This window comes from Pelobates fuscus, chromosome 5 (genome assembly GCF_036172605.1).
Source record: "Pelobates fuscus isolate aPelFus1 chromosome 5, aPelFus1.pri, whole genome shotgun sequence".
Taxonomy (NCBI): Eukaryota; Metazoa; Chordata; class Amphibia; order Anura; family Pelobatidae; genus Pelobates; species Pelobates fuscus.
The window spans coordinates 280,689,631-280,703,388 of NC_086321.1; the positions used below are offsets into that span (position 1 = coordinate 280,689,631).

At 42.8% G+C, this 13,758-nt stretch overlaps 1 protein-coding gene across 1 annotated transcript in view; it reads left to right on the forward strand.

The window, feature by feature from the left end:
* Positions 1–1,900: 1,900 nt before the first annotated feature.
* Positions 1,901–13,758, forward strand: part of HOOK3 (hook microtubule tethering protein 3) — an 82,446-nt gene continuing 70,588 nt past the window's right edge. The window contains exon 1 of the mRNA XM_063455352.1: positions 1,901–2,448. Coding sequence (XP_063311422.1) covers positions 2,392–2,448 — 57 coding nt within the window. The 5' untranslated portion in view covers positions 1,901–2,391. The remainder of the gene's footprint in view (positions 2,449–13,758) is intronic.

A 13,758-nucleotide genomic window follows, 5' to 3' on the forward strand; every position in this document is an offset into this window, starting at 1 on the left:
CAGGGGAGGGAGGGGAACTGTACGCGGGAGGGAGGGTGAGAGGGGATCTGTGCAGGGAAGAGCATACCTGGTGTCTCTGACAGGTTGCTCTTCCTCTTAACTCCGCAGGACAGGAGAATACAGGAAGTGAGGTCACTTCATCCTCCTGCCCCGCCTATTCCCCTCTCTCACTGCACCCACAAAGGAGACCTGGCAAGCAGAGCAGGACCGCTGCCAGGTTTCACTCATAAGGTTGGAGGAGGGTCACTGTCAGTATAGGAGGGAGCAGGGACCTCTTACCAGTGGCCAGGGAGTGGGGACATTGCGCTCTCTGGCCGTCCGCTGTCATCATGTAGGCTGCCATAGTAAAGAGGGGACCCAGGAAACACAATCTTCAGCTTCCGCCAGCTCCTCTCTCCAACTCTTGTGATCCCGGTCTGCATGCCACATGGAGCATTGCCATGGCAAAGCTATGAAAGCTAGGGACTCGCAAGAGTGAGAGAGAGGAGCAGCTGAAGATCACGTTTGCTGGGTCCCCTCTTCACTATACATGCAGCCAGGAGCCCGCACTGGCACATTATATATGTATATATATATAATTTCTATTTATATATGTGTATATTAGCAATGTGGGGCCAATTATTGGCTGTACCCTCTGACAGTGACAAAAGGGGCAGTAAAGCTCCATTTGCAGATAGTTACAGCCTTGCGGAGGGTGTCACGGAAGGGCGTTTGGGAGCTGCGGTTTTGCTGCCCAAGACAAATGCCTTGTTAGCCTCGTTAGAGATACAGTGCAGTAAACAGTATTACTCACCTTCCCCTGCAACTCGCGACCACTAGACACCCAGCGGAGCAGACATCGTCAGGAATTTTTGTTAATTTTGCAAAGAACCCAGACGGTGACAGAGCCGCTTTAAAGGACCACTATAGTGCCAGGAAAACACTCATTGTCCTGGCACTATAGTGCCCTGAGGGTGCCCCCACCCTCGGGGACCCCCTCCTGCCGGGCTCTGGTGTGAGGAAGGGGTTAAACTTACCTCTTTCTCCAGCGCCGGGCGGGGAGCTCTCCTCCTCCTCTCCTCCCTTTCGGCTGAATGCGCATGCGCGGCAAGAGCTGCGCGCGCATTCAGCCGGTCTCATAGGAAAGCATTTACAATGCTTTCCTATGGACGCTTGCGTGCTCTCACTGTGATTTTCACAGTGAGAATCACGCAAGCGCCTCTAGCGGCTGTCAGTGAGACAGCCACTAGAGGATTTGGAGGCTGGATTAACCCTATTATAAACATAGCAGTTTCTGTGAAACTGCTATGTTTATAATAAAAAGGGTTAATCCTAGAGGGACCTGGCACCCAGACCACTTCATTAAGCTGAAGTGGTCTGGGTGCCTAGAGTGGTCCTTTAATAGCATGTTTGCCAGCCCAGTCTTACCACAACAAAATAAAAAAGGGTTTAGTCACTAAAACCAAACTATGATGAACTTAAAACTGAATTGCAACATATTTTGCCAGGAAACTGAACTCCAAATCATAGCGACCTGAAATACAAATATCACAATTTAAACTAATCCAGGCAAGCTGTCATTATACTTAAACTGAGAAATGTCTGCATTTAGTGAATATGTTACTATAACGGAATGGAAATATTTCATCCAAACCAGCTCTAACTAGCCTTAATTTTTCAACTGAGTTTTAAATTCACAACTCGCAGTTTAGTGAATCGCCCTGACATTCTCTCTCGGCCTCCCAATAGACTTAGTAATAATAATAGCAATGCCTGCTTGTCATTGCATGACTATAGCTGGGATGGAAGAAATGACTGGCCCCAGGGCCACGCTTTGCCAAGCAGCCGCTGGATGCTGTGATTGTGCGCACTGAGCGCTGGGTGTCAGCTGTGTGTATCATCCATAGACAGGCACAGGCAGCAGGGGGAAGAGGAGGAGCAGCAGCCAGTGGGCCGACCACCCATCCCCCAGACAGAGCTGGAGTACCAGGGCCCCAACGACCACCACCACCAGGCAGCACAGACAGGGGGAAACATTGCAGACAGGACAGCCAGCACCTAACAACGTAGGGAGCACCGTGACTGCTGCTATATAGGAAACCAGAGCTATAAGACCCCCAGCTCCCTCCGTGTAACAGAGATAATAGAGGTACTGCTGGACTGTTACCTCCTCCCCACCCCAATTCCACTTCCCCATCAGCTGACAGTGTCAGTGCACTCACCCCCTATCACCTGGCAAGAGGGGGCTCTCCCTCGAGGAACGTTCTAATACATACAAACAGCTGCTGGTCATTGGAATTTATTGTATCATCATCATTCTTTTTATTATTATTCCTGTATTGTGGGAGGCTGACTGCGGTTAGTAGATCAGGGCTCAGGCTGGGGCTGCCTGCTAGGCGGAGGACAGAGAGGATGTTAAACGTGGAGAGCTTGGATCGGGTGGATCTCTGCGAGAGTCTGTTGACGTGGGTAAGTGTTAAAGGGATCTCCCATTACCCTCCTCTCCCTTCTTCCTTGCTAAAGTGTGAGGCCTTAGTAAATAGTGCAAACACTGGTCTGGACATTGGAAATGTGGCAATAAGATGACTCACACTTACTGGCTTTATCCAGGGGATTGGGACATTTTATTTGGACCCAAGCTTGATTATAGTAAATGTCTGAGAACTTAATGCTTACTGAGGGGTTAAGTATGTGGGAAATTGGCTTTATTGTGTTATTTCGTTCATTTGTGTTTTTTTTATTTTGTAGTGCTCTAAATGTGTGAAAAGGCACATATAACTAAATGCTGCAAATATCTAAAATTTGGGAGAGGGGGCGCTGTCATTGCCTATATTCAGGTCCCTGGTGTGTTACTATGAGGGTTACTGGTTTCCATGGTGATTGTTATACTTATAGAATGTTGCCCCCCTCCCCATTTTCTCTTGATACCTGCCCCTCTAATAGGTCATGTGGTAATTTTGGTAAAGGTGTATTTTATTTGCCTTTTCGTTCAGAAGTGATTAAGTGGCACAATAAGCAAAATAACCTCCAAATAATAAAATGCTAAAATACACTCTCCCCCCCCCCCCCCCCACATTCTAGGTAAGACAAGTACTATATGAGTTTATTTTGCTTAAATCACACTTGAGCGAAACGGCAAATTATAAAATACGCCATTACCGTAATTTTTATATAAACAAAATGGAAATGCTGTCTTGAAACCATGTTGGTGTTTATACAATTAATAGTACATTCAAAGCAAATGAATCATCAGCTTATTGTCGTGGCTAAGATGCCATTAAGATGTCCCTGCATCCTTCTTATTTTATTTGCGGTTTATCAGACATTCCGTAAAATATGTAGCAGTCAAACTCCACTCCTAACCTTCTAATCTGCACAGGGCTCATTGTCTTATTCAGTAGTCTAATTACTTGTTCCATATAGGCACAGACTGCCTACTAAGGCTGTGCAAACCTACCTCCATGAACTGCAGTATGTATTGCATCATCTATTGCTTTGTTCTGTGTGTTAACACTATAACATTTTATTCTGTGCTCAGAGTAGAGTTGGTAAAGCAGACAGCATTGGGTTTTTCTTCCCATAGAATGGTTAAAATCATGGTAATGTTGGAGCAGGCCCGGTGGCACCTTGGCCATCTGAGATGAGTAAAGACTTATCACTATACTACATGTGAAGAAACCATCATAATAATCATTACTGTATTACTTTACAGAGAGGGTAGTGGACGTATGGACTAGCCTTCCAGCTGAAGTGGCACAGGTTAACACAGTCAAGGAGTTTAAGCTTGCGTGGGATAGGCATAAGGCTATCCTAACTATAAGATAAGGCCAGAGACTAATGAAAGTATTTAGAAAATTGGGCAGACTAGATGGGCCAAATGGTTCTTATCTGCCGTCACATTCTATGTTTCTGTGATGAAACAGAGTTCACAAATTTGTGGTTTCATATTGAGCGTGTGTACACATTGGAGAGACGTGATCCTGTAGGAGAAACAGGGAATTGTGGAGAACTGACAAGGGGTTGACAATTTCATACCAAAACTATTGGATTGTGGCGGGAAATCCAGTTTTTGTTTTTTATCTATATTTTTAAATTCCATTGTCAATGCTCCACAGTTGAGTAGATAAAAACCTATTGTCAATTATTCTGATTGTCTTTGTGTTTGTCTAGAAACTATCTACCAGGAAGTGGGTGGTGCTAATGCTTTTATTCTTTCTTGCTTAGTGGTTATTTTAAAATGACTTCTGAAACAGACTTCCCACTTGAGATATTTCAGTGTGTTAATAATGTGTGATACCGTGATCATGCTATTTTGTCTAAATTGGTTTCTATTTCATTTACAATACAAATAGTTTCTTTCTTGCTTAGGCGAACTTCTAAATTTGTATTCACCACTCCCGTTATTTACCATTTAAATGAGATTTCTACTTATCTCCCTTTCAACTGGTTTAGAGTAGGATAATCTACCCAGGAGTGGGCATCTATGGTAACAGGCCATGTTTGTTATACATCCACACATTGTTAGAGGATCCTAACCATAAACCAAGACATTTGGATGCAAGTTTAAACCTCATTAGCTCCTTTATGACCAACAGTATTTTGAAAAATATATTTAAAGCACTTTTGTTATGTTTATGACGTCTACTAATGCACTCCTTCATATTTGTTGAACCCGCACAAATGTTCTATCTGTCTTACAAGCAAAACTAGGATATTCCTTTTATAATCCATGTTTTATATTCATTTATTTTAAAATGAGAAAAGAAAAAGTGTTTGAAATATTTCTATTCTTTCTATTCTATTGTTTTAGGCTATGCCTTTGCTTCTCCTCTGCTGGCATAAGCTGGTGGGGGAGACCAAATGCGCATGCGTGGCTGTGGCCAGATTGCAGAAGGCTTTTCCAAAAGGAAAGCATTGTATAATGCTTTCCTATGGGTTTTTTGGTTAGGTTGGATGTCCTCATGCATAGAGTGAGGAAGTCCAGCGTCAGGCGACCAAAAGTTTCCTAATGACCCGGAAGCCCATCTAGTGGCTGTCTGGAGTTAAAAACTGCAATAATTACCGTTGGCAGGGTTAAGGAAACTAGGACACTGCACCCAGAACACTTTAATGAGCTGAAGTGGCCTGGGTGCCTATAGTCTCCCTTTAATCTAAATTAAGAGACCTCCACCATGGGGCGTCCTGGCACCATAACAACATCATTCCAATGTTATGGTGCCATATGATACCTAAACGGTCCCTTTAATAGTTATTTTTATGTTTTAAAGGGACACTATAGTCACCTGAACAACTACAGCTTAATGTAGTTGTTCAGGTGAGATCTATAGCTCCCTGCAGGCAATCTAATGTAAACACTGTATTTTCAGAGAAAATACAGTGTTTACATTGATTGATAGGAATACCTAAAAAGGCCCTGTACACGTCAGACGTTTGAAAATACGTCTGATGTGTGCAGGAGAGAGAAGGCACCGTGTGCGCGCCTTCTCTCTCCAGCCTGTCAGCGGAGGAGGAGGGCGGGCAAAGACCGCGAGCTGAGCTGTTGCTCAGCTCGCGGCCGCGCACACCGTGCGCATGCACGGTAGTGCGCTCAGGACTTCAGAGGGCGGCATGAATACCGCCCTCTGAAGTATGTGCGCATGTGTGGCGAAGCCGCCCATGCGCACAAGGGAGCAATGACGCTTCCAAATGGAAGCGTCTGATTGCTCCCTGCTCGCGCCCGCCTATCTCGTCATTTTGACGAAATAGGGGGCGCGGCTTCACGAGGCTCCCGGCGCTGGAACCAGGTGAGTAAAATTGCCTCCCTGGAGAGTCCCTTTAATGCGATATAGTTCCCAGCAGCTCATCCCCTTGTGCGGCTCGGACAAAGGATTAGCCCGAGGAGCAAGGAGTGGCTGTGATTGGCTGAGAGTGTCAAGTGATCACTTTAATTCTATCACAGCGCCTATTCAGGTTTGAATCGGTATGACTAGAAGGAAGTGTGTACTGTAATCTCTGCCTTGACCTCACCTCCAGTTGATTCTATGGGAAGTCTGGGACACTCATTCAGTGTAAACTGCCCAGAAATAGTTTAATAGTGAATGGAGGAATATCACCAGGGAACTCCAGGCACTATAAACAATTCAGTGAGATCAAATGGTTATAGTGCCTTCAGTGTCCTTTAAATTTGGGGCAGTTTAGCGGTGTACAAATTGCTATTCTCTCCCATACAAAAAAGGTATTTAAAAAAGTAGCTCTGTGGTATAATTTATACTAGGCATTTTCACACCTTTCAGATATAGTTTATTACATATATGCTTTTGCATCAGCACTGGTTATGAAGATCATATTACATGGTACCTAGCTCATTAAAGGAATACCCCTAGCACCATAAACAATACCGCAAGCATATCAAACTCAAAGGCTAGCACGGGCCAAATAAACAAGGTTTAAGTTTATGTGGGCTGCAAACCCCCCCCTAAAACGTACATTTTCATAGAAACATAGGTTTGTTTTGAAAAGTACAGTATAAAAAAAAAAAACAGCATCCCCCTGTACTAAATCCCAGCCCCCCTCTATACTAATTCCCTCTATACTAAATCGCAGTCGTCGTCCCCTCGACTAAATCCCAGCACCCCCCCTCTACAATATTAGCCAACAAGCAGACTCCACTCACATTGCCGCTACCAGTATGCGACTCCAGAGTCCAGCCTCTGGTATACCCCCAATGGCGCCGTCCGCACCCTGTGCCAAAGCGGATCCTCCCGCTACTCCTTGAAACCGTGAGAAGGTGGAGCATGTTGACGTCATGTTCTAATGTGATGTGGCATTCCGTACCTCTGTGCACCTCCAGGTCCTCCACTGTCCAGCCTCAGCCATCATAACGTCGACCAACACACACACACACACACACACTCTCAGTCGGACAGACAGACAGACACACACACACACACTTTCACATTCTTGCACACACTAACATCATTTTCTTTATTGCTCCCTATCTTTGGGAGCTGGTGTGGGGCCTCTCCCTGGGGTTCAGTGGGGATCTTTTCTGGTGAGCTCAGTCTTACGGCTCCTCTCTGCTCCCTCATGCGTGCAGTTTAGTGATGCCAAGTGCCGGAATGAAGTCATATTTCGGCACCCGGCATCACCACACAGGGCACGCACGAGGGAGCAGTGAGTAGCAGGAAAACTGAGCTCTCTCGCTGCCGACAGGGCCCTCTCCTCCCTGGCCTGGTAAATTTTAGCAGAGTAGGCACCTGCAATGTGAGGAGAGCAGGTGCCTCCTCTAACTTAGTAAGCAAGTCAAACTCAGGGCTCGCCGGGCTGCAAAGATATTCATTGTGGGCCACGGGTTTGACATGCTTGCATTACAGCATGCTGGGCACCAAAGCAATTGTCAGCTCCTCCAGGGGAACTAGGGCTCTCTTCCAGAGCTAAGCCTAGCAGTGCATGGCTTTCTTCATTGGCTGAAAGCATTTAGCTCACGCACTTAGCCAATCAGCTGGCCTTTCACTGTAGGGGTTAACTCAGGGGAGCTAACAGAAGATGCATGGCAAATATAAATTCCACTGTCAGAACATACATGCACTTTTTTCAGTTTCAGATTTGGCATGATTGTCTTGAATTAAGGAACATATTTCAACATCTGGGGATATGTGATTTTTTTCAAATAGCATATCCATTCATATGATATGTTTTTGCAGTGTTGTTAATAATATGTAAACACCTCTCCAGTCCTGGAGGAGTTAATTGAATTGTGTAAAGGAACACTTCCACCCAAATTATAACTTCAGCTCTTTGAAGTTGTTATGGAGCAGGATTATCAGGGCCCAGTCTTACTTTTGGTTTAAATGGTTTTCCCATGGTTAAACCCATTGGTCCCTTGGGGCTGGGAGTGTAACTCTAACCAGTGGTGTGCTAGAATTGCTGTGTGTCTTCTTAGGATATCGTTAGCTGTTCCTTGCATGCCATATTGTGGGGGGAGTGAAAGTTCAAAAAACAAAACAAAACATGAAATGTTAGCAATATTAAGGCCATTAAATTTATTTTATTTATAAAAAATATTTTACCAGGAAGGATATATAGAGATTTGTCGTGTTTTCAAGTATGTCCTGGGTGCACAAACATTGCATTGTTAAACTAGGGTTCAATAAAATAGTAAAAATAGAAAAACAATATTAATACACAACACGTATACAAAATTTAACATGGAACAGGTAAGAAATACATAATCAGCCATGACCGTTGCTTTCTGTTTTGAGATAAGTAGAGAGGGTTAGTCTAAATCTGCTTATTGAAAGGTTGTATTATTTGGAAACTAATGTGTTTAGTACTTCGTTCTCATATGTGAAAAGCAGCAAAGGAATGTCAAAAATGTTTAGTTAAACTATTTTCCCAGACAGGAAGAAAACCTGTTCTGATCTTATTTGTGATATAAATGGTATAATGTCTCTCTCACTAGAAACCTGAAGAGATACATGGGGTTTATATAGTAAGTAGTTTTGGGTCAAAGGTATACAAGCTGAATAACAATTTTTGTAAATCTAGATTAAATTGTGTGATGGATTTCTTGGGTAATGGACGGGCTATAGATCTTGTGAGTGCATGTAAGTGGGTTATATGTCATAGGTATGTGTAATTAATGGGCTTCACAAGGCATGTCTGTACCATGTGCGTGAGAGATGACTGTTGTGTTTTATGTGAATGCCATGGGTGATGTAGGTCATATGAATGTATTTTGGTTGACTTATGTATTTTTTTGTTGCACATAATGTACTGCCTGAACCTAGAACTTTAGGAAGAAGCCGCTGTTGCTTGTCCAATATTAACATTAATTCAGTTATCATATCAAATATTTGAGACAAAAGACAAAAGTAAAATGAAGCTAAAATACAAGTTGCTTCTGAATGAAAGCACATACTGTACCTCTTACAACGTTATATGTTTAGTTTTACCGCTAGAATAGTTTAACCCAACATTTTTAACATTCCTTCTCTCCTTTTTAGTAGTTTGTGAAAGAATGTTCTTTCAACATGCATATTTTATTTTTTATTTAAAGATGGTCGGCCTCATTCAGAGCATTAGAGAATTGCTGGTCAGGGCAAACATTATGTAAGTTTTTTTTATTGAGCATTTTCATATGAGCTAAAACAGGACCTAGAAGAGCTTTTTCTAGCAATTTCCGATAAGACATTTGGTTCAAAATCCAACAGAAAGTCTAAGGAAGCACAGATAATGTTTTACACATCACACACAGCTGCAAGTATCTCCCAGGGCAGCCTGGCATCTTACATTTGATTTGCTGACTCGCCTATATACATTTAGTGATAGATCTAATTTAATACCCAGTATACAGGGTTCAACTTCCTCTAGATGGCTGCAGTATCTTTCTTTCAGTGTTTTATCTATATGTATATTGGTTAATATAGTGTATTATTTATGGTAATATTTCCTGTCACGCTGCACCGTGAACCTACAAGTCAGTGTTAATTTTTATCGACTAACAATTTTAGTCGACTAAAACTAGACTGAACCTAAAACAATTTAGATGACATAAATACGACTAATATAAAAATGGCTTTTTAGTCTAAAGACTATGACTAAAACTAAATAGAAATTTCCCGCCAAAATTAATACTGCAGAGGGGCTATGGAAGGGGCAAACAGTGCTTGGGAGAGAGACACCTAGAGGGGCTGGGGGGACACAACGAGACACAGAAGGGCTGGGGAAGGGGCAAAAGAGACAGAGGCTTTAACTAAACCCATTAGATTGTAGTCGTGTCGAAAAAAAATCTAGAGATTTAGTCAACTAAAATATGACTAAAACTAAAAGGGCTTTTTAGTCAAAAGACTGACTAAAACTAAATTGAAATTTGCTGCCAAAATTAACACGGATACAAATAATCGCGACAAAACAAGTTTGATGTATAGTAGAAGAAGTTATGAGGGCCCTTCTCAAACAAAATTACAGTCTAAAGTAATTCTTAAAATAACTTTTAGTTTCTCTTAGCACATAAAACAGTGGAGAAAAGGGTACATTTTTTGAGTCATGTGCTGTTTTCTTCAACATCCAGTTGTGTCTACTTGAAACTGAAACCAGACGGATTCTAGTCTGCAGTAGTCTGTTTCCCCTTGCAGTAAAAATATCTTGGTTTTCTGTTAAAAAAATAAAATATAAATAATAATAATAGGGGAAAGACATTGCTTGAGTGGATTGGTTTCCTTGGAATGTTTATTTTATAAATCAAACACATTCTTTGCATCTAATGCCTTTCATGATGTATCAGATGTTTTCCAGGTTAATTAACCAATAACTTGCTTTACTGGAGACTCTGAAGTCTGTCTGTGATTTATGGTGCCTTGTTTTTGTGATTGTATCTGTTTTGTAATGAATCCTCTTTCTTTATTGTTCAATGTTATCTCTTTTCATTGTGGGTGTAGTAAACTGTCTCGATCAAGTAGGGACACTCAAAGATACACATTTCTAATGCATTAAAAATATATTAACTCTCCTGTTCTCCCATGCCATGCCGGTCTCACTGTGGCTGGCCCCACCTCCTTGGTTGTCATCATCAACCTTGATGATCCCGACCAATCCAATGCTTTCTTATAGGAAAGCATTGGGAGGCTATTGCGCAAGCGCACCAAAAACGCCATGCTGCGCCAATAAGCATCACCTCATTGAGGTGTGTTGAATCAGTGCATCTCTATTGGAACATTCAGCGTCTCCATGCAGACTTTATATGCATTTTGCATTAAAGGCCTGCTGCTGAGTGCTGCCTACACCAATTACTTTTTATAATGTGCAATATTCTTATTTGTATTTTTTTTTTTTTTTTTTGCACAATGTGCCATTGATTGGCTGAGAGTAGTCAGCTGGCATTCTCAGGCTTAGAATGGCCCCTTGATCAGCTTCCTACTATTTGCAGCTCTTCAGACATTGGAAGCATGTCACTCAGGAAGGGTGAGAGCCTATATGGTTTGCTCCATTACTGGGAAACCAGGCAGGATCATAACCACTATAGCAGGCTGTAAAAATGCTCCTAAATATGATTCCAAACCACTACACAACTTTTGGATCTGTAACTTAAAGGATCACTATAGTGTCAGGAAAACAAAGTGGTTTTCCTGACACTATAGTGTCCTGAGGGTGCCCCCACCCTCTGGGTCCCCCTCCCATGGCGCTGAAAGTAAGTAACTGAAACCCCTTCAGTTACTTACTTTAATCCAGCGCCGGGCTCCCTCGGCACTGGTGACCTCTCCTCCCCGTCCGACATCAGCTCCTCCGTCCGACGTCACTGGAGCCGCATGCGCGTACATTTAAATTGTCCACAGGAAAGCATTTCTCAATGCTTTCTTATGGACGCTCTGCACGATAGAGGCAAAATTTGCCTCAGGAAGACAGCCACTAAAGGATTAACCCCAAATGTAAATATAGCAGTTTCTCTGAGGGACCCAGGCCACTTCATTGAGCTGAAGTGGTCTGGGTGACTATAGTGTCCCTTTAAAGTATATCACCGCTTTTAAACCCTTAGTGACACTTACTAATAAAGAGAAATCTGAAATGAAAACATGATACTGGAATTTGATCAAAATGTTGAAATTACCCAGCAGCTCCCATCTTTCCATTTGTGCAGGGGGAAATGGTTCAGCACTGTTGATGTCTTATGTCCAGAGTGCCCAAGGTTAGCTGGAAATCTTTGATATTTTCTTTTTTTTTTTTTTTATAAAAAGAAAAAGACCCGTGAATTGGAATTATGCATAATCATTACAAAGTATAGACAATATTTGCAATGCTCCACGATGATGCACAGACTGTTTTGGTGACTTAATCTCTTTATAAATAAAAAGGGAGTGATTGTAAAAAATAGATCAAACCGATATTAAATAGAATCCGTATTAATTGAACTAGCTACTTCAATCGATTAAATGTACACTTCTTCTCTTTGCATAACCATTCACAATCTATTCTATCGTTGCTTCTCTATTCATATTAGGATTGTGCACAAACTTGAAATATCTCTGATAGTGTAGCTGAATTCTCAACGTGCCAATGACATACAAGCTTGTTAATAGATTTGAGTGTCCTTTTAAGGAATTAGGGTGGAGTCCGACCCCCTTCCCCCTACCCAGTGTGTGGAGGGACAAAGTGCTTATACTAGTATTTCCAGTGGTAGAAACACGTATTGCTGCTGTTTTGATATATTCTGAGCTTGTGAAATGAAAATGGGTTCAGAATCTAGCTGATAAAGTGTTAGCTTGGCATAGCATATGTCACACTATAGTTTAAACACAACACAAAGTTTCCCGTCATGTTTCAGGAAACCAAACCCTGTTCTCTCCTTTGTTCACAGCATCTAATTAAAATTAGCAGCTGACTTTTTCTAAAAGGAAACACATTACGATATATTATAGCAATTTTTTTTCAAAATAGTTTTTCAGCTATGGTCTGGCAAATTACAGCAGTCTGGGACCCATAGCTTCTACATCATGCTTCTAGCTTTCCTACAGCAGAACCGTTCCTAATTCATTTTTATGTCTCTGGTTTGTTCCTTGGTGCCCTGCATCTGGGGATGTCAGTGAAATACCCCTATCTGTGCAGTGTTTGTGCATCATTAGACACATGATCACTTTTTTTGTAATCATGTGTAAAGGGACATTATAGGCAGTGATGTATTTTGGATTGGTGCTGCCCTAGGCATGGCGGAACTCAGGCACCCCCTAATTTAAATGTATCCGCACCTTCCTGCCAAGGCTACTCCTCCTTCTGTTAACTAACACACATTTTGACTGACACACACTCACAGAAGAACATACTCTGATACACTGACATACACACACACACACACACGCTCTCACTAATTTGACACAATCTGACACATATAATCATTCAGACACACACTGACAAACATGCACACTCACTAACAGACACACACACACACTCACTGACAGACATACATACACTGACACACTCACTCACAGACACACTGACAGATACGCACACCCACATTCATTGACACACACACACACATTCACTGGCAAACAAACGCGCGCACACCCACAGTTTCCCCCCCAAAACTCACAAATATAATTTTTGGTTTTTTATTTAAATCCACCCAGCCTAATTTTGGGAGAGCTGGGTGGATTATTTACCTGGGGTCCAGTGGGGCAGCTGGGTGTGCAGGCATGCTGTCAGGCAGGAAGGCAGGTAAGAGGCCAAATTAGGCAGCGAGGGAGCTGTGATTTTCCTGCTCAGTTTCCTCGTTTGCTGCTTAGTGATGCAGGGAGCCGGACCGACGTCATATTACGGCTCCCGGCATTACTACAGGTCGCACTAGGGAGCTGATCAAGAAATCACAGATCAGCGTTCCCTCACTGCCTGCCCAGAACACAAATGGCTGCCTTCCCCGGGGGAGGGGGTGGGCAAAGGTGGCCAGCCGGCCAGCTCTTGGGCCCTCATATAACAAGGCATTAGCTTGGGCATTTGGGAGCTGCGTTTTTTGCCGCCCAAAGCAAATCCCTTGTTAACCTCGCGGTACATACAGTCCTGATTAATGGCACCCAGACCAGCTCATCTGGGTACAGTGTCCCTATTGAACTTAGTGCTGCAATAAAACATTGAGAAACTGCAATGTTTACATTGCAGCACTAAGTCTGCCTCCAGTGGCTGTCTGGGAGGCTCTTTCTGGCTGCTAACAGACTTTTGGACCTGGAGCCTTGACCCAGCACTGGGACCAGGAAAGTAAATAAATGTTTTTTTAAGGGGACGTGGGGGTGCGAGTTAGGCAGAGGTAGCTATAGT